Source organism: Aulostomus chinensis, chromosome 17 (genome assembly GCF_037954235.1).
Source record: "Aulostomus chinensis isolate RoL2024-O1b breed Wild chromosome 17, RoL_Achi_v1.0, whole genome shotgun sequence".
NCBI classification, from domain to species: domain Eukaryota; kingdom Metazoa; phylum Chordata; class Actinopteri; order Syngnathiformes; family Aulostomidae; genus Aulostomus; species Aulostomus chinensis.
The window spans coordinates 9129995-9149005 of record NC_141336.1 but is presented as its reverse complement, the minus strand read 5'-3'; the positions used below and the strand labels follow the sequence as shown (position 1 = coordinate 9149005).

The 19011-nt window shown below is 39.3% G+C and overlaps 1 protein-coding gene across 6 annotated transcripts in view; it reads right to left on the bottom strand.

Annotated features, from left to right (window-relative positions):
* Positions 1–17449, bottom strand: part of map4k5 (mitogen-activated protein kinase kinase kinase kinase 5) — a 57863-nt gene extending 40414 nt beyond the window's left edge. For 4 of the 6 annotated variants that reach the window (XM_086183460.1, XM_086183462.1, XM_086183463.1 and 1 more), the window contains exons 1-4: positions 17080–17449; positions 16207–16448; positions 13474–13531; positions 8866–8956 (exon numbers count right to left, since the gene is read on the bottom strand). In XM_086183460.1, coding sequence (XP_086039586.1) covers positions 8866–8956; positions 13474–13531; positions 16207–16314 — 257 coding nt within the window. In that variant the 5' untranslated portion in view covers positions 16315–16448; positions 17080–17449. The remainder of the gene's footprint in view (positions 1–8865; positions 8957–13473; positions 13532–16206; positions 16449–17079) is intronic. The other 2 variants (XM_086183461.1, XM_086183465.1) reach the window with 2 other exon arrangements.
* Between the last annotated feature and the right edge of the window lie 1562 nt (positions 17450–19011).

Below are 19011 nucleotides of genomic sequence, written 5' to 3'. Positions count from 1 at the left end.
GCTTTCAAAACACAGCAGCAAAATGCTCCAAACAAGTGCTTCAAACACAAATAGAACATCCTGACTACACAATACTCATACAAGGTGACTGTCTTGAAAATGTGTCAGAGCGGTTGAATGAATATCACAATGTCAGAATCACTGAGAAGCTTGTATGAACTTCTCAGGTAGGGCCCTATAAATTCCATTTTATTTTTTCCAAAATTACGTTTTGTCCATTTTAATTTTATGGAGTTCCATTTTTTACCTTTTACTTATATTTTACCGCAAAAGTGTGTTTAAATAATGTTTATGAATAAAATGCACACTAATTAAATAGAAATGACCTTACATTCATTGAGGCAAAACAATATTGCACTTTTCCTCAATACTTTATTGCTGCATCATCATCATCGTGTTCTGCTGGCTAGCGTTAGTGTGATGCTTTTGTTTGTTTTTTTATATGACTTTTGGAAAACAGGTGGTCATCACACGTATTTTTCCACTTCCAGTCAACAGAGTGTTGACAAAATGTACAAAATAACACATCACCTGACACATAGAAGTCACCGGGGTACTGCTCAGCTCTGTATTTAGGCGTGAGCGTCGTATTGTGTAGCTTTTTAGCAGACGGGGGGAGTGCCATGTTTGCATTTTGTTTGGAAAGGGACGGGGGGCAGGGGTTGTGTCACACTGATTGGCGACCCCCGGGAATGATTCCCCAGGTCTATGTTCCTCTGTCTCATGAAAACAGCATTTCCGCGTTATTCCGCATTAGAAAGTCATTCCAATTTCATTTATTGCCCAATTCCACGATCACGGAAATTATAGGGCCCTACAAGAAAGCAGGGATCACTTAAATGACGCTAGGGAAGTTACATACAGGAAGTGGCTGTACATGCATCCAAGGATGTGACTGTTCTGTCATGAGAGTGAAATGGTGTTACTGACGCATCCATGATTGGTTGCACAGGAGGGCAATTCCCATAGTGAGATTCTGAAAGAGGCTTGAAAGATGGTAGTGGTAGAGTAACCAGTTAATGTTGACACCCCTACTTGGATTCATATTGTCCATTTCAAAAATCCAAGGCTGCTTTTTGAAAGTGGGGGCTCAGAGTATATGCTGCAATCAGAGGAATATAAAGATGTTGCTCCTGAGAGAATAATGCCTCAACAAGCTGATGACTCTGAGGGAGGAGGAATCACATATGAGAGACATCTTCCATACCGTAAATTCCGGACGATAGAGCGCACCGTTATGGAAGCCGCAGATGCTTATTTTAGGGGAAAAAAAATCAACTTTGTACACGTATAAGCCGCACCGGTAAATAAGCCGCGGTGCACGGTGGAAACACCTCGGCCGCCCGTTCTCTGCGTGTTGACCCAGTCTTCCAGAGCGTTTTCAAGTTCAGGCCATCTGCTATTATGACCTCTGAAAGCTTTTGTCGTCTTTTTGCATTGGGTCAGTTCGTCATGTTGCTGCCTCCAGCGTCTCACCATCAATTCGTTTATGCCAAACTTACGTGCTGCAGCTCTATTTCCATCTTTAACCACCAGATTGATTGCCTTTAACTTGAAAGCTGCATCATAAGCATTCCTTCTTCTGCTCTCCATCTTGAGGGTGAGTACAAATGACTGAAAATATCGTGTGATGCTCTTTTTACACTGCACCGCGGCATGGACTGGACGCTACAAGTACAGTACTTAGAGAAATTACCATAACATTTGGCTAGGAATTTCCCTAAGTATGGTACTTGGAGCTACCATCAGGAACAATAGGGAATTACTGCCCGCTGCCGCTGCCCCCTAAATCCTCGTATAAGACGCACCTGAGTATAAGCCGCGGGGCATGGAGCGTCGAAAAAAAGTCGCGGCTTATAGTCCAGAATTTACGGTAATTATAAACTAATGCTTGTGACAGCTGACAATCAGAGGTGCTCGCAAGGTGTCATCACTGCACATCGGAACCCTTAATGTAGTGGGTTTTCTTGGCTGTGAATTAATAGTATTCCCATGGAACTAATGCACAGCAGGTACATGATGCCATTTCTGAATTAAAAACCAGGTGACCAGCTGGTCATGATGACTGAGGACTCAGGTAGGACAGGCTTTAACCTGTTAGCTGCTATGTTTGCATAGGGAGTTCATCTCAACTTAAAGTGCACTCTGCAGGTGACACTTGAGGAGTGTGTGGGTATGTCAGAGTGTGTTTTCTTATAGTTAATCTGAATATCCATTGGAAGGATTGCCTATCAGGTTTACTATCCTGCTTGACAAATTATTCTTATTTTCTTAAAAGATCTTGCCTTGAATGCTAGTGATCTCCAAGCACACTAAGTATTTAAAGTTGCTCTGTTCAAGGTGTGTGTGTGTGTTCATGTTCTCTTGATGCTTGGGCTTTGATTTACACATTGTGGGCCTCATTTATCAATCAAGTGTGGAAGCCCGATCACAGCTGAGTGAAACAATCATTGCACAACAAGACACACGTGATTTATTAAACTGGTCATATCTCGACGATTACCTTATACGAAGGACCTGCTTTTGATAAATGCAGCACCTTAAAACAATTAGCGTTTAGAGCTTACAATGCAATGTAAACTGGTTTAGACAGCCTTGTCCTTTGATTTATCAATCTTGGAGAATCATGACACAGTTGACAAAGAAGAGAGATCGAAACTTTCACGTTTCATTTTCTCCAAGGTCAAAGGTCCAAGGTAACTGTGTCTGGCGAGTTCCCTAACTGATTAAGACAGCCCTGAAGCAGCCCAGTACCCCTGTGAACCAAGCGCACTGTTGAACCTGCTCTGCTACAATTTATGGTGCATTGAGTATTTATAGGAATTTAAACACTGTAGTAGCACAGTGAGAAGATGACTTCACCCTCCTTTTAAGAGTACCTGTGATCATCAAAATCTTAAGTTTTTATTGTCTTTTTTAAAAGAAAATCCATCAAACCATCAGAATCTACCATGACAATACTCAAACTCTGCCATGTCCACTATGCTGCACCTTCAAGTTAAGCTGTGTTGAAAACTTGAATACATTATTTCAGACTTTTTGTTAATGTAGCCTCTGCTCAAGTCCATATTGATAAATGCTGAGATTTGCATGGGGAGGATCGTTTGTCCAACATATACCCATTTTGTGCTGTATGTTGTTTTTTTATAAATGAGGACCAGTATATCCTCACCCAGATATGTGTGTCTTGCTGTGTTCCCTGTTTACAACAGTTCACCTGTGTGAAAACTGACCTAAGGGAAATGTCGCAGAACAAAACCAAGGACTGGGTTTATTACCTGCACAATAAAATACCTTGCAAAAACACTTTAATTTCTTTATTTCCAAAACATTTGGAAAAGCCCAATGCAACTGATGATGAACAACAAGGTGGAAAAATTATTATATCTATATAAAGAGAGCGAGATATTCATATTCATATATATATATATTCATATTCATATATATATATATATATATATATTCATATTCATATATATTCATATTCATATTCATATATATATATATATTCATATTCATATTCATATATATATTCATATTCATATTCATATATATATTCATATTCATATTCATATATATATTCATATTCATATTCATATATATATTCATATATATATATATATATATATATATATATATATATATATATATATATATATATATATATATATATATATATATATAAATCTATCTATCTGTCTATCTAACTATTGATATAGCTATGTATATATTGCAGCTGGATAGTACTGTGGTTAAGGCAACAGACCTGAGCACAGAGTCGAGGTTGGGGGTTCAAATCCCGGCCATGGCAAGGGGGGCATCCAGTAAGGGTCCTGGACATATCAGGGCATTCTAAACCTATCCAATGGCTAGCCTACTAAGCCAGACCTAACTAGAAGTTTTATCAAAAAGGAAGCTCTTATGTCTGCATCCTGGACTTCAACTGGGAGGCAGTTCCACAGGAGGGGAGCCTGCTAGCTGAAGGCTCTGGCTCCCATTCTACTTTTAGAAACTCTAGAAACCACAAGTAACCCTGCATCCTGGAAGTGACAGGTTCTACTTGAATAATAGGGGACTATGAGTTCTGTCAAATATGGAGGTGCCTGATTGTTGAGAACTTGCTACTGTATGTTAGAAGGAGAATTTTAATACAATTCTGAATTTGACAGGGAGCCAATGCAGAGAAGTCAGTACAGGAGAGACATGGTCTCTTCTACCAGTTCTCATCAACACGTGGGCAGCAGTGTTTTGGACCAGCTGGAGAGTCTTTCGGGTCTTACTGGTGCAGCCTGATAGGAAGGAATTGCAGTAATTCAGCCTGGAAGTAACAAATGCATGGACTAGTTTTTCTGCATCTTTTTGAGACAGGATTTGTCTCATCTCAGCAAAGTTGTGAAGATGAAAGAAAGCAGTCCTAGAGATTTGCTTAATGTGGGAGGTTAAAGGACAGATCCTGATCAAAGAGAACTCCTAGGTTCCTTATGGTAGTGCTGGGGGCCAGGATGATGCTATCCAGGGTACTTATCTCACTAGATAAGGTGTTCCAAGGGTGTTTTGGGCCCAGCACAATAACTTCAGTTTTGTCAGAGTTTAATAAAAAGAAATTATGGGTCATCCAATTCCTGTAGACAGGCCTCCAGTTTATTCATCTGATTTGTCTGATGTGGACGCATTGATAAGTACAGCTGTGGATCGTCTGCATAACAGTGAAAATTAATCGAGTGTTTCCTTATTATGTGACCTAGTGGAAGCAGGTATAGTGTGAAGAGGACTGGTCAAAGCACAGACCCATAACTGACTGTCGTGGTTTCAGAGGGATTTTTGTTAACGAGTACGAAATGAAATCAACCGAGTAAATATGACCTAAACCAATTTAATGCGGTTCCTTGAACGCCAATGACATGTTCCAGTCTCTGTAAAAGATTATGATGGTCAATGGTATCAAAAGCTTCACCAAGATATGAATACCTCATCTGATGCCAGTAGGAGGTCATTGGTAACTTTGACTAGTGCCATTTCTGTGCTATGATAAAACCTGAAATCTGACTGGAAATCTTCTAATAAGCTGTTGCTGTGGAGAAAGTCGCAGAGTTCTTTAGCAACTGCTTTCTCCAGAATTTTGGAGATAAAAGGAAGATTTGATATTGGTCTGTAGTTGGCCAAAACTTCTGGATCCAGAGTTGTTTTTTTGAGGAGGGGTTTAATTACTGCTACTTTTAAGGACTGTGGGATGTAACCAGATAACAGTGACACATTGATCATATCTAAGAGAGAAGTCTTAACTAGGGGTAGAGACTCTTTCAGCAGCTTAGCTGGGATGGGGTCTAGAAGACAGGTGGATGGTTTAGAGGAGGACATTATTGTACTCAGCTCATGAAGGCTAATGGGAGAAAAACTATTCAAGTTTATGTCTGGTCCTTCAGCTGCCTCTAAAGTTTTTGGGGTTATAGGTGCCATGTTGTCAGCTGATGGCAGGAGGGGAAAAAAATTCTCTCTAATTCAGAGGAATTTTGTCATTAGAAGTCCCTGAAATCATTGCTACCCAGGGAAACAGGAATACTTGTGTCAATAGAGCTGTGGCTCTTTGACAGTCTGGCTACAGTACTGAAGAGGAACCTAGGGTTGTACTTGTGCTCTTCGATTAGTGCCAAGTAGTAGTACCAAGTAGGAGGCTGCTCTAGTTTTACAAAGGGCTTTCCTATAGGTTTTAAGGGTATCTTGCACGATTATACGCGACTCCTCCAGGTTAGAGGAGCACCATATTCTCTACAGTTTCTGAGTTCTTTGTTTAAGCTGTCTGGTTTCGGAATTTTACCAAAGTGTTTGTTTCCTTGGATTCATAGTTGTTTTTTTTCATGGGGCAATAGAGTCCAAAGTTGTTCATAAGGTACCTGTTGCACTATCAATAAAATGATCACTTTGGGAGGGACTAAGGTTGACAACAGTGTCCTCTGTTATAATGGGACATGACACTGAATTTGGCGCCAATGGAATTGCTTCCTTAAATCTAGCTATGGCCTGATCAGACAAACATTTGGAATCTACTGTTTTACTTTGTGGAGTGTCATCGATAAGTACAAATTCGAAAGTGATTAATTGATGGTCAGATAAAAGCGCGTTCTGTGGAAATACAACTAGATGTTCAGCTTCAATTCCATATGTTAGAATGAGGTCGAGGGTGTGGTTGTGGCGGTGAGTCGGTTCATGAACAGACTGATGGAAACTAATTGAGTCTAGAGGAGACATAAATGCAGCACCCAGACTGTCGTTATCAACACAGACATGAATATTGAAGTCACCTAATATCATGACTTTATCTGTTTTAAGAACTAAACTGGATATAAAGTCTGAGAATCCAGATAAGAATTCAGAGTAAGGACCAGGAAGGTGGTACACAATAATAAATAAAAGTGTCTGTAGAGTTTTCCAGGCTGGATGAGACAAACTAAGAATCAGGCTTTCAAATGAACTGAAACTTATTTTGGGTTGTGGGATTTATTACTAAACTTCTGTCAAAAATGGCAGCAACTCCACCTCATTGGCCGGAGCCTTGACGAATATGATTGTCAATGTGCCTAGGAGGAGTGCATTAATTTAGACTAACATATTCACCATCATGCAGCTAGGTTTCAGTGAGACAGAGCAAATACAATTGTCAGATATTAAATCGTTGACTAAAACAATTTCTGGCATCAGAGATCTGATGTTTAATAATCCACATCTAATTTTCATATACTTATCAGATAATTCGGTGGTCGTGTTAATTTTGATTAGGTTTTTCTAGTTGACGCCTCTACCAATAGAAATGGAGTGAATAAACTGACGTGGTTGGGGGACATATACAGTCTCTATGGAGTTTTGGGTGGGTAAACTGCCCCAGTGGACAAGCAGAGAAGCGTGTGATGGCAGCTATGCCGCCTGGTCTGAACTCTGGTTTTCAGGGTTTTGGTTCTATGATAAACTGGGCCATATTTCTAGAAATGAGAGCAGCTCCATCCAACGTGGGATGAATGCCCCCTCTCCTAATAAATCTCCCCCAGAAAGTTTTCCAATTATTTATGAAGCCCACTTCGTTTGCTGGACACCACCTCGACAGCCACAGGTTGAACGATGACACGCAGCTAAACATGTCTGTTATGGCTGACTTCATATCATATTTACGTTTACTTTTAGCCAGCAGTTTTTGATTTGCCTCAACGTTGCCCGCTCTGGCCCCTGGAATACATTTGACTATGGTCGCCAGTGTCACTAATTTCCTGTTTTTCAGAATGGAACTTCCCATTACCAGAGTTGTCTTCACAGCGGATGTGTCGCTGAATGGGAAGAACTTATTCGAAACGTGAAGCTGTGGTTGGTCACTGACAGTAGGCTTCTGTTTAGGACTATGCTTCCTTCGACCAGTCACCCAGATGCTCTGGTTTCCCGGCTTATCAGGTGCTGCCGAGGGAGCGCTGGACGGGACTAAGCTAGGCGCTAAGCTAAGGAGGTCCACACCAGTTAACTTGGGGCAGGCTAGCTCTAGCAGCTAATTGTTTGGATCCATCAGGGCAAAGCAGGTCCAAGTCAACCTCGCAAAGCCTTGCCTCCAGTGCTACAAAAAACTACATTTCACAAATTTATCAGTATCACTAAAGGAGGTAGAGGAGTGACTAAACATGTGGCACACTGAGCAGGAGAGAGGAAAGCGAGAGGGAGAAGAAATTGCTAGCTTGAAGTGGAGAGGCAGAAAGACAGTCGCAACAACACAGATGGTCTTTTAAATTTCGGCCAAGTAACAATTAGCTATATAGTTTTGGCATATATATGTGTGTGTGTGTGTGTGTATTAGTGCTGGGCGATTAATCGAATTGTAATCGTCATCGCGATATCAAAGTGTGCGATTAACACATCACAAAAGTCATGTGTCCAGGATGAGAAGTTCATTCTAAAGTTCTTTGTCTCAGTAATGAGAAATTGAAATCATGGCAGTGTTAAGTTACACATCAAGCACTTTAGGTCAAAAGCTACTTTTAAAGTATATCGTTTTCTCTTGAATCATTTAAATATGGGACAAAAGGACATTTTGCGATGAGTAGATTATATCTGTCTTATATGTCAGCAATGCATCATCAAGGCTGTGTTGTAGATATTGATGAAAGGGTGATGATATTGGATGATATGAATGTAAGATGATGTTAAAAGATTGATACTTATCTGTGTTTTCATTTATTCTTTATACAGATGGCTGCCTCTTCAGGGCAGGCTCGTTATGATCATTGTTTTATTCATGTTTAAATATTTGTATTTAGTTTATTTCAACTATACTGTTCAATAAATGTTTCTTGACCTGTAATATTTGAAATTGATGGAGAAAAAAACAGTACCGGCTAAAAAAAAAATCGGTTCAAGAAAATCAGCAGTCCATAATCGGCTAAGAGTGATGGGAAAACTCAGAACCGGCATCCATCCCTCATATAAAGTAACCTGCTTTATGTGGAAACCCTACACAAGACATTCCTTCTGTGAAAAGACACACATCTCTCTAGAATAAAAGCCATACAAAACAGATCAGAGGCTCCCGTTCCAGTTCAACCTTGAAGTCTGACGTAGTAGTAGGTGACTGGCTGTACTTCCTCCCACATACCGGCCACAAAACATAGGCTCCCTCAAAAAAATCCTTGTACTGAAGGGCCTCGTCAGCATAGCCCTCTTCTCACACAGTTGTGATTAAAAAATTAAATACATTTTGCAAGTTTCATGCATATTATTGTTTCATGACAATTACATATGAATTCAATAAACAGTACTCTATGAACAGGCTATGGGGGAGGAGAAACTATGAAGTATGAAATAACAAAGCAGGAGCATTGTGGAGCCAACACTCACCAGAGGTAGCTTCCAAAGTAGGCCACAATATTATGGTGCATGCATTCCTTCACCATGAAGATTTCCTGCTGTATGATGGAAAAGTCATCCCCTGGAAATAGACGGAAAATCACAGAGACAGATGGAAAATAAGTTAGATTTTTATTTTGTGTAGAGGATTTTTTTTTTAAAGTTATAAGCGAATCTGCCATTTGGATATCAACAACTTAATGATTATGTTGGTATACAAAACTGACACTGTAAATCTCTTCCTTTTCAGAAGAAACTATATATGGATATGCTGATAAAAACAATTACAGCACATCATTTGAATGAAGAAGAGGTCTATATTACATATTCAATAACTTTACACTTAGTTTGACAGAGTTTAAACTACAGACCAAAGTCTTGCCCTTCTACCCTCAGACTTTAAGGTTTAATATAGCATCTCAATGTAAACTCTCTTATAGCAGGTGACAAAGAAACACCTACTACTTTCAAGGCTTATATGGTATAGGGCACTGATTCATAACCATAGGGCCACCCCCCAGACTTGGGCCACCAGCGCCACCTAGAGGGCTGCAAAAAACATACAGTTTTGCACCTGTAGGCTGGGGGACTGCATAGGTTACCAACTGAAAACAGCTGAGTTCCCAATGAGAAGCTTGGTTACAATGCAGCTATTTTATTGTGTCATTTTATTTGTGTTTGTTAGACAGTAGTTGGATTTGATTTATTATTGAACACACATCAAACCTATGTCAGATAAACCTAGTCAGAGTTCATATTTAATGGGCCCTGGGCCGCTTCGTACAATACAAATTGGGACCAGTGGACAGTAAGAAGAGAAAAATATTTTAGATAAAGATTTTCAGCTGCTACCAACTGTGCAAAGATGCCCTGCAATATGTCAATGCAAAGTAAAAGTTCTACCAGACGCAGCCAGCTTCAGCAATCTAACAGTTTGAAATCATAGGACTCCATCAACATAAAACTAATGTAGGACACAATTTCTGCAAACATTCATGATATGTGCACTGTTATAGCCTTCTGAACTGCAGAGGTTATTTTCAAGCTAAAAAAACAGTGTGTGCTCAGTGAGGCTGTAAAACAGTTATTTTCAGTCTGAGAAGACCTTAAATTCACATGAATGTCTGATTTAATCTCTAGTTGGAATGCAAACACATGCTTAATTATCCAACAACCAGTTTAACTTAAGCTACATATCTTAGTATTCAGTGGTATCACAAAATGAAAAATTCAGTATTCAAACTATAACAACCATCACTAAACCATATCATTTCACTATGCGAAGTCCTTCACGATGACTGACTAAGTGAGGTGATCCAACATACTCCGTCCTTCAACAGCATCACCACAGCATCATCACAGATGCCTTATTCCACAGCTGAAATCAGTGTTTTATTTAAGTATGAGTTTGAATAAATAATTATATACCCTTTAAAAAAAAAAAAATTGTGTGGCCATTCATTAGGTTTGGTCTTTTAAAGAGATAGGTTGTTTAAGATAAAAAGAACAAGACAGAATATCATCAGCTTTACACAAGTGGAGGAGACTATCTTTCACACAGTCTAGATCAGTGGTTCCCAAACTTTCTCAGCCGGGCCCCCTTTGACTCACAAGAAAATTTTCTTGGATGATGTGTCTCCAAGTGGCGTCTTAACTTGTTCGGCTTCAAGCTGTCACAAGCTAGCACTTTAAGACAGACCAAACACAGCGGTCTCTCCTCATTACCCACCGCTGTACAGGTGAAGCCAAAGCAAAGATAAGTGTCGTCATATTTTCTGGTCTTTGCCTTGGATGGAATTTTTGCCGATGCTTCATCCTCTGCTTTGCGTTTATGCGGGGGCTCCGTCAAAAACGTGTCCATTTTATGCTAGCACGGGGTTGCCAACTTTGGTCAGTTGGCATGAGTGAGACTTTGTTTCAAGTGTGTATGTGTGTGGGGGGTGAGGGTGGGTGCGGTGGGTGCGCTTTGCGGCGCTGCTGCTGCTCTGAGCAGATCGAACGGGCAACAGTAAAAATGAGTGGAAAAATAACAGCCTCTGCGATATTATCAGATATTAATTTTACACCACCTCTAGCAAATCATTTTCTCCCCCAATCTCTTGTTAAATGGGCAATGGACAATATGCTGCATTACTTTCATGAATTCCATCTGTGCCCCCCCGCAATGCCACTGTGCCCCCCCAGTTTGGGAACCTTTGGTCTAGATTATGGTTGTTCAAAAGGAAGTGAAATAAAAAAAGTCGGATGTACACTTAACATGCACTGTCCATTTACAGATGCTGTGTTTTAGTGAGTCATACTGGTATGTATTGATATGTTCAGAACTCTTGGAAGTAGCAACAGTAGAAGCTATTAGCCAAACGAGGTCATAATAAAAACAGATGCAAATGTAAACTGATCTAATTTTCCATGACTTTAGAAAGCTTTAGGATCCCTTGGGACCAAAGTTTCATTTAACTTTGTACTTCAATAGTTCATATAATTTAAATCCAAATTGTTCATTTGAATGTTTGAACAATCACATCAGTAGATGGCTGAACAACAGCTTAGTGAAAAAAATTGCTTACCATATTTTCCGCACTATAAGGCGCACCTTCAATGAATGGCCTATTTTAAAATTTTTTTCATATATAGGGCGCACCGCATTATAAGGCGCATAGAATAGAAACTACTGTAGTGGCTGGGGTTGCGTTATGCATCCACTAGATGGAGCTGCGCTAAAGGGAATGTCAACAAAACAGTCAGATAAGTCAGTAAGTCAAACTTTATTAAGAGAATACAAACCAATGTTCTGACAACTCCGTTCACTCCCAAAACAAGTTTGTGACTGATAGCCTTGAGTTTGAACTCTCCGTCGTAAGCGTGTCTCTTGAAAGGAGCCCTTTTGGGGTCTTTCTACACACACGTACATACCGGTAGCTGTGTGACTGATAGACTTGAGTTTGAAATCTGCGTTGTAAGTGTGTCTGGAATTCGCCTTTACCGTTTTTACCACTGTTACTTCGGTGATGCGCCCTGACTACCGTAGCCGTAATTAACCAATACTGATCCATATATAAGTCGCACTGTCGGTTTTTGAGAAAATTCAAGGCTTTTAGGTGCGCCTTATAGTGCAGAAAATACGGTAATTTGAACCTCAACTTGGTTGTAATTGTTTCAGAGACTCACAGTATATGGTTTACAGCTTTGTTGATGATCAGTGATATATATCTATCTTTCATTCACGACTGCAATTCTTTCCCATTTGTTTATTTACAGTCATTAAACTAATTTAGAGTCATTACTAAAAAATAAATCTGTTATTACATAATTACACAACCAATTTCATGCTGAGATGTTAAAAAACAAACTGACAGCCTCTAGTCAAAAACACCACCAAACTAAGGAGCAGATCCTGTTTTTTTATCCTGTTATAACTGATCACTCATAATGTTCAATGTATAGAAAATTTGGATTTCCAATTACCATTAGCTGTATGCTAAAAATACCACAAAATCAGAGACAACCAATGAACCAATAGTGTGATGAAGATCTTATTTTTCATTTGACTGTTCAGGATGCTTTCCACTGTAGCTACACTGCAAGTAAATGCTGTAATCAATAAAAACCTTATTAAAAGTCTTAATCCAACAGCCATCACCACTCCTTGCTCCTTTCAGCATGTCTCTGCTCCTGGATAAACCTGTTTGATACCATATCCGCCCAATACTATTTACTTGAAGCACAGAGCAATGACTCCTGCTAGTGGGGGTGGAGGTGTGGAGTCCTGTTCACAGAGATTGACTTGAACTGGGTTAATCCCTGCCTCATTTCAAGAAGTTAAGCAAAAATGAATAAAACCTGCTCTGAACATTTACGGTTACATGAAACGATCTCTGTATAAGCCACACCACTCCGACCCCTTTCTTAATTACTCTGAGATAGCTAATTTTCAAAGTTCATCTGTAGTTAATTGGTATTTTACTCTGAAATGTCATGACACCAAAAACATCACTCCATTTTTCTTTTAGGTAACACCTCAGATCTACTAATCTGCCCTAAAATATTTCAGAATATATCAGGAGTTTACAACGTTTAAACCTGGTGATCAAGACAAAAAAATCTTAAGATAAAACAAGACATGATCCTGGAAGAAAACATACCATTAGTGTCACACTCCCTCATTCCTGTCAGAAAATGTTGAATGAAAGGGAAAACACACATAAACAAATCTCTTTGCTGAGCTCTTCATGTTGGACAGCTTTACAGTTGAGCCCTGTCTGATTGCCAGTGGTACAAAGCTCTATTCATAATCCCACTAATCTGGGTCCCGCAAACTCTGTCATCATCAGCACAGACCCCTGAGTGACACAGTCTCTTGCAATGCAGCACAAGATTGGATTTTCTTCGATAAATGCCTCCTAAATGAGTGCTTTTTTATATACAATTAAGACAGTCATTTCACTTCCAACACATATATATTAGCAATCTCACCCTCTGGCACACAGCACATTTCTTTCAGCCTCTCTGGTTGTTATGTGCATTACATTTCAAACGCTGGACAATAACATTTAAAGCAGTGTTGAATAAAAACTGGAGGTATGAAATGACCACCCTTACCTGGTTCCAGCTTTATAATCTTCACCGCAGCAAGCTCTCCTGTTTGTATGTTTCGGGCCTGAAAAGACACATCAGCAACAGCTTAATTGATTTAACCGCAAAACTATGAACATTATACTGCTGGCAATGATTGAGTTGATCAACAGGAAACTTTCAATTTGCTAGACTACTTCTTCCTTCAGACAAGCCAGACACAAAATCTATTTCAATGTCAGACAGACTAAAACAGCTGGGACTGATGACTTGAGTAATAAGCATGTGGACACACAAAAAAACTGCATTTCTTCACACAATAAAGAACATATCTCCTTTACAAACAACTTAGAACTTAATGTTTTGGCCAAGTGTGTGGGAAATAAAACAAAAATTCAGGTGAATAAGACCAATACTTAACAAGATATCTTTTCATCTTTAAACACCTTATTTTGAATCATATTGTGAAGAAAGCAGAAAAAGGACAGTGTATTCAGTGATCATGTTCATCGTTATGGTTACCTGAAGTGCGGTAATGCAAACCAAAACTAAAATTCATCTAAAAATGTTTTTCCCTGAGCAAACATTCTGTAAAATAGCACATTTAAGCTTATAAAGGGCTATTGTAAGATCACTTACAGCCAAATACAGGAAAAATTAATTAACCAATAAGCAAATCTTCAGTATTCTAACATTAATTTATAATTTCTATCAACATCCAATGTTAAGAATGGCAAAGAATTTTTCCAATTTGAGGCATTTCTTCTCAGTGTGGTGCACACCATGCCCACAGTGCAGACCACGCCCACAGCAAAGCATGTTTAGACAGGGGCCTGATCATATTTCAGCCCGCTGCAGCAACGCCTGGGAGAATACCAGGCGCAGCATTCCACCGCTGGCCTGTCTAGGGGTGGGGGCTGGCCACAGAGGCTTTGTATGGAGAGAGGCCATGACAGGCTGCCAGAAATATTACCAGCTCTGTGGATCAGACTGTTTATCTGTCCCAGATGGATAAACAAGAAAACTCTCCCGCACACCTCACATAATTCACATCAGGCAAACAAAGTGGAGGAAATGCTTGCTTGTGTTGTATGTCGCTTTGGACAAAAGCGTCTGCTAAATGAAATTGTAGAATTGTAGAGGAAATGAAACAAGATAAATTATTTTTGCCAACAAGCAGATTATAGATTACATTGCATAGATGCAGTAGATTGCAGGGTGCCTTCTCTTTCTCAAGCACATGAAAATTAAGTAAACTTTTGCACTGTCAAATAGCACAGAGTATATTTTCTATTGAGTTATAAGAATTGAAGCTCTATCAATTATAAGCAAATGAAAGTGTAAGACTTGTAAGGCTGAACATAAAAAAACATAACGTGTATGGCTCCTTATTTTCCATCAAGCCAGCCGTTTTCTACCACTTATCCTGTTAAGGGTCACGGGAGAGCTGGAGCCTATCCCAGCAGCCTTCAGACGAAAGGCGGGGTACACCCTGGACGGGTCGCCAGTCCAATGCAGGGCCAACACATATTGACAGACAACATTCACACTCACAACCACGCCTACGGTCAATCTAGAGTATCAATCAGCCTAGTCCCCTCTTGTATGTTTTTGGACTGCAGGAGGAAGCCAGAGTACCTGGAAAGAACTCACGCAGGCAAAGGGAGAACATGCAAACTCCACACAGAAAGATCCCATGCTCGAGCCGGGGCTCGAACCCAGAACCTTCTTGTTGTGAGCTGACAGTGCTAACCACTGCACCACTGTACTGCCTACTTGTTTTCCCAACATCAAAATATTTAATATTGGAGCGTTTTTACATATATAGATTGTTTACGGCCAAATTACCTAAACTGTAAAATCATTAATATGACAGGTATATTGTAGAGTTTAAGATAATTGATCAAATGAAATACTACACTTCTTTACCAGTCGACAGCATATGAAGAACATCTGTCTCTGCCCTTTTTTTTTAAACAAACAACTCCTATCAGGTAGACAACAAAAAAAATGGAAAGGATACATGAAAATGAAAAAAAAACCAAACATTTTCATCCTTCTATCAGTGAATTCACTGAACTCAGGACATGAGTGTGAAATGAGGGACTGTGTGGTACATACTGCACCCACTATTCTTATGTCTGCAGTTTTTTTTGTAAGTTTCTGTGTAACACAGAAATGTTTTCTCTTGAGTCTTTTGAATATGATGTGCAGAAAAGGCATCTCTGCAGCACCAACATAGTTAATCTAAAGTGGTACTCTGGCACACAATTAGCCTTTGACAGATTACCTTCCTGCTTGCAGTAGACCACATTGAGTTTTGAATACATCTTTTAATTAATTATGGAGCCCTATTCTTTACTCGTCAGCAGAATGCATTTAATGTTTGTTACTATATAACTGTATGTATTTATAATGACATATTCCTCTAAGGATTAGTAATCTTGAATCTCTTCACACTTCAAATTTGGACTAGGAGCGAGGTCATCAACACAGTCTCAATCAAGGAGCAGAAAATGATGCCATGTTGAAATGTTAAAGCTATGTAAGTATATTTTGATGCTGACATATACTACAGGAGTAGACGTATTACTGGCCCTTATCCAGCTGTCAAATTTGTGAGCCACATTTTTTCAAGGCTGCAAAACAAACAAAGCTCTGCATTATATTAGGATGATAGGTCGAGTAATTATGTGATAGCAAGCCAAGTATCTCCTGCTCTACAGGGAATCCATGGAAACAAGTAAGTGCACATTATACCTTGTACACATCTCCATAAGTGCCACTTCCCACCCTCTGAATGAGCTCAAAGTCATGCTGGGGGTTCCTTCTCTGGATCTCACCACTTGGCCGGGGAAAGATATCCATGGTAGCTTCACAGAAACAACCCTATGTTACATTAAACAGGCTCTATGAACTCAGGTGACAGCTGTTTCAAGCAGCCAAGGTCTTGAATGAGTTGTTAGGTGCTACTCAGATGATCTTTTCCAATGCTCCATGTCCTGATAAGAAGAAATAAATGGAATATCACTCATTCAGTTTCAATTCACATGTTGATAGCCGTAGTTCACTTAAACATTAAGAACAATTGGAGTCAGACCGGTTCAACAACACATTCTACACTCGAGAAGGACCATTTAAGTAGAACAATCATTGAAGTAGAACAATAAAATGCAAATTACAATCACCAAATAGGGCTGTTTTATTAATTATACTGCTATATTTAATATCGTTATACCTCACAATTTTGACAACGTAGTGTATATCTGCAGAGGAAACGCGCACTGACAGTACAAACATTTGAACTTTCCGTCAAATATATATCTTCGAGCACATTTCGTGACAGATTTGAAAAAAAATAAACACCAACAAATGATTTTGTTAATATAACTTACCATAAGAACTGTAACTTACTAAACATATAACAAACAAACGACAACTTAAGTAACATTAGCTAGGCACGATTGTCAATCCAGTAAATAGCCAGAGCCAAAATGGTCTGAACCGGGATTGGGACCTTGCATCTCAGCAAGTAAGCTAATGCTAACCAACAAACTTAGCTTCGCCAACGTTACTGTTTTTAACTTCAACTGTGCCGACCTTTTGCCATAAAGATACTGTGGACTACTGTACCTTGCATTTTATATGTAGTCTAGACATTTAAATATGCAATGGCGTCGAATATTCATGCAAAAATGAAAGAGTCCCCTTTGGTATCGAGGAAGCAGTTGTAGTAAACTTAAGCTGGCTCTCACTTGGTCTCCTTCAGGGTAGCGCGGCAGCACACACGTCTCTGTCGCCCTCAAAGCCTGACAACAGCATTGAGGTTTCCCGTTGACATGGCATGTGCCTCGGTTAACAATTTATGAGAAACGTTACACTCATGTCTCCAGTATTAACGACGAACATCAAATTATGCTAAGTACTACTCTTTATGAAAAAGAACAAACACCCATCAAGGCAACAGTCTGCTGCTGAGGTCCGTAGAGTCCAAGCTACAGGATTTCAATGTTGCGTTCAGAGGAACTCGTAAAAAGCAAGATTTTAATGTATGATAAAATACCTCGCCGATTAAAAAGTGATTTAACATTGTTGAAAAACGACAAAACGGAGTATATTGTGTGTTTATATATATATATATATATATATATATATATATATATATGCGTGTGTGTCTGTACACATACCACATACACATATATGATTATCTATTTTAAAATTCTTATACATATACGTAGAATTTTAAAATAAATAATCAAATTTCTTTTGGACAATGATATCAAGGAATTGTAATCATATCTTTTACTCATTGTGCAAACATTATACTCCTTATGAGAATTGTTCTCTTTAAATACATCAAACAAATCAAAAACGGTTTAAAGTGCCACTGATACACCATGGGTACGGGTTGTATGTATGCAGAAGAAGAATATTGTCAGTGCAACGCTTTTGCATTATATTGAAATTTATTTATCCATCTGTCAGCAAACAATGCTTTGATTCTTACTCTGACACATTGGTGCATCTCCATCCATCCATCCATCTTCTTCCGCTTATCCTGTTAAGGTTTGCGTAGGGACTGGGGCCTATTCCAGCGGTTTTCATGCCAGAGGCGGGGTACACCCTTAAAAGGTCGCTAGTCCATCGCAGGGCCAACATATACAGACACAACCGTTCACTCTCACAGTCATACCTATGGTCAATTTAGAGTATTCAGTTAGCCTAGTCCCCATTTGCATGTCTTTGGACTGTGGGAGGAACCTGGAGAGAACCCACGCAGGCACAGGGAGAACATACAAACTCCACACAGAAAGATCCCGTGCCTGAGCCGGGAATCGAATGCGGAACCTTCTTGCTGTGAGGGGACAGTGCTAACCACTGCACCATCGTGCTGCCACTCTTGGTGCATCTCATAAAATAAAATGCGAAACAGGCTAAGTAAATAAAACAAAATACGTGCAATAAATAGGTCCAATATTAATTACAATCCTGCCAAACTAGAATTCTAAAACTCTAGAAAAGTCTTATCTGTAATTATGAAACAGTAAACCACACATAACAGCTTGTGTAAGAGCTGTTATTAATTTAATTTCACAGTAATATAGTTTGTGATGTGGCTTTTTTCCCTCCCGCTGTTTTCAGTGTGTTGACAGCATAGACACATATTAAAATAATTTATAGTCATTACAGTGTAGCCATAGTCAGCGGTTGGCACATTGAAAGTCCAAGAAACCAGTATTTTGTCTCATTAATGTTCTCTATTTATGATGGTCCGAGAATGCACCATGACTTTTCATTCCTGTGTATTTATTGCCACTTAACATTGATCACTGATACAACACGTGTATAATTCTTAAAAAAATAAGACAGACATGATTGCAGGCCCTCATAATATGCTTGAACGTACTATTTTAGTACAAAGTACAGCTAAAGCTCCTAATTATATTAAGACGCCTCAAAGTACAAAGTACAGTTAAAGCTCCTAAGTATATTAAGATGCCTACTCACAAAGAGATGGAAATAACACAGCAGCGCCCTCTTGTGAAACATTTCCGCGCTCCATAC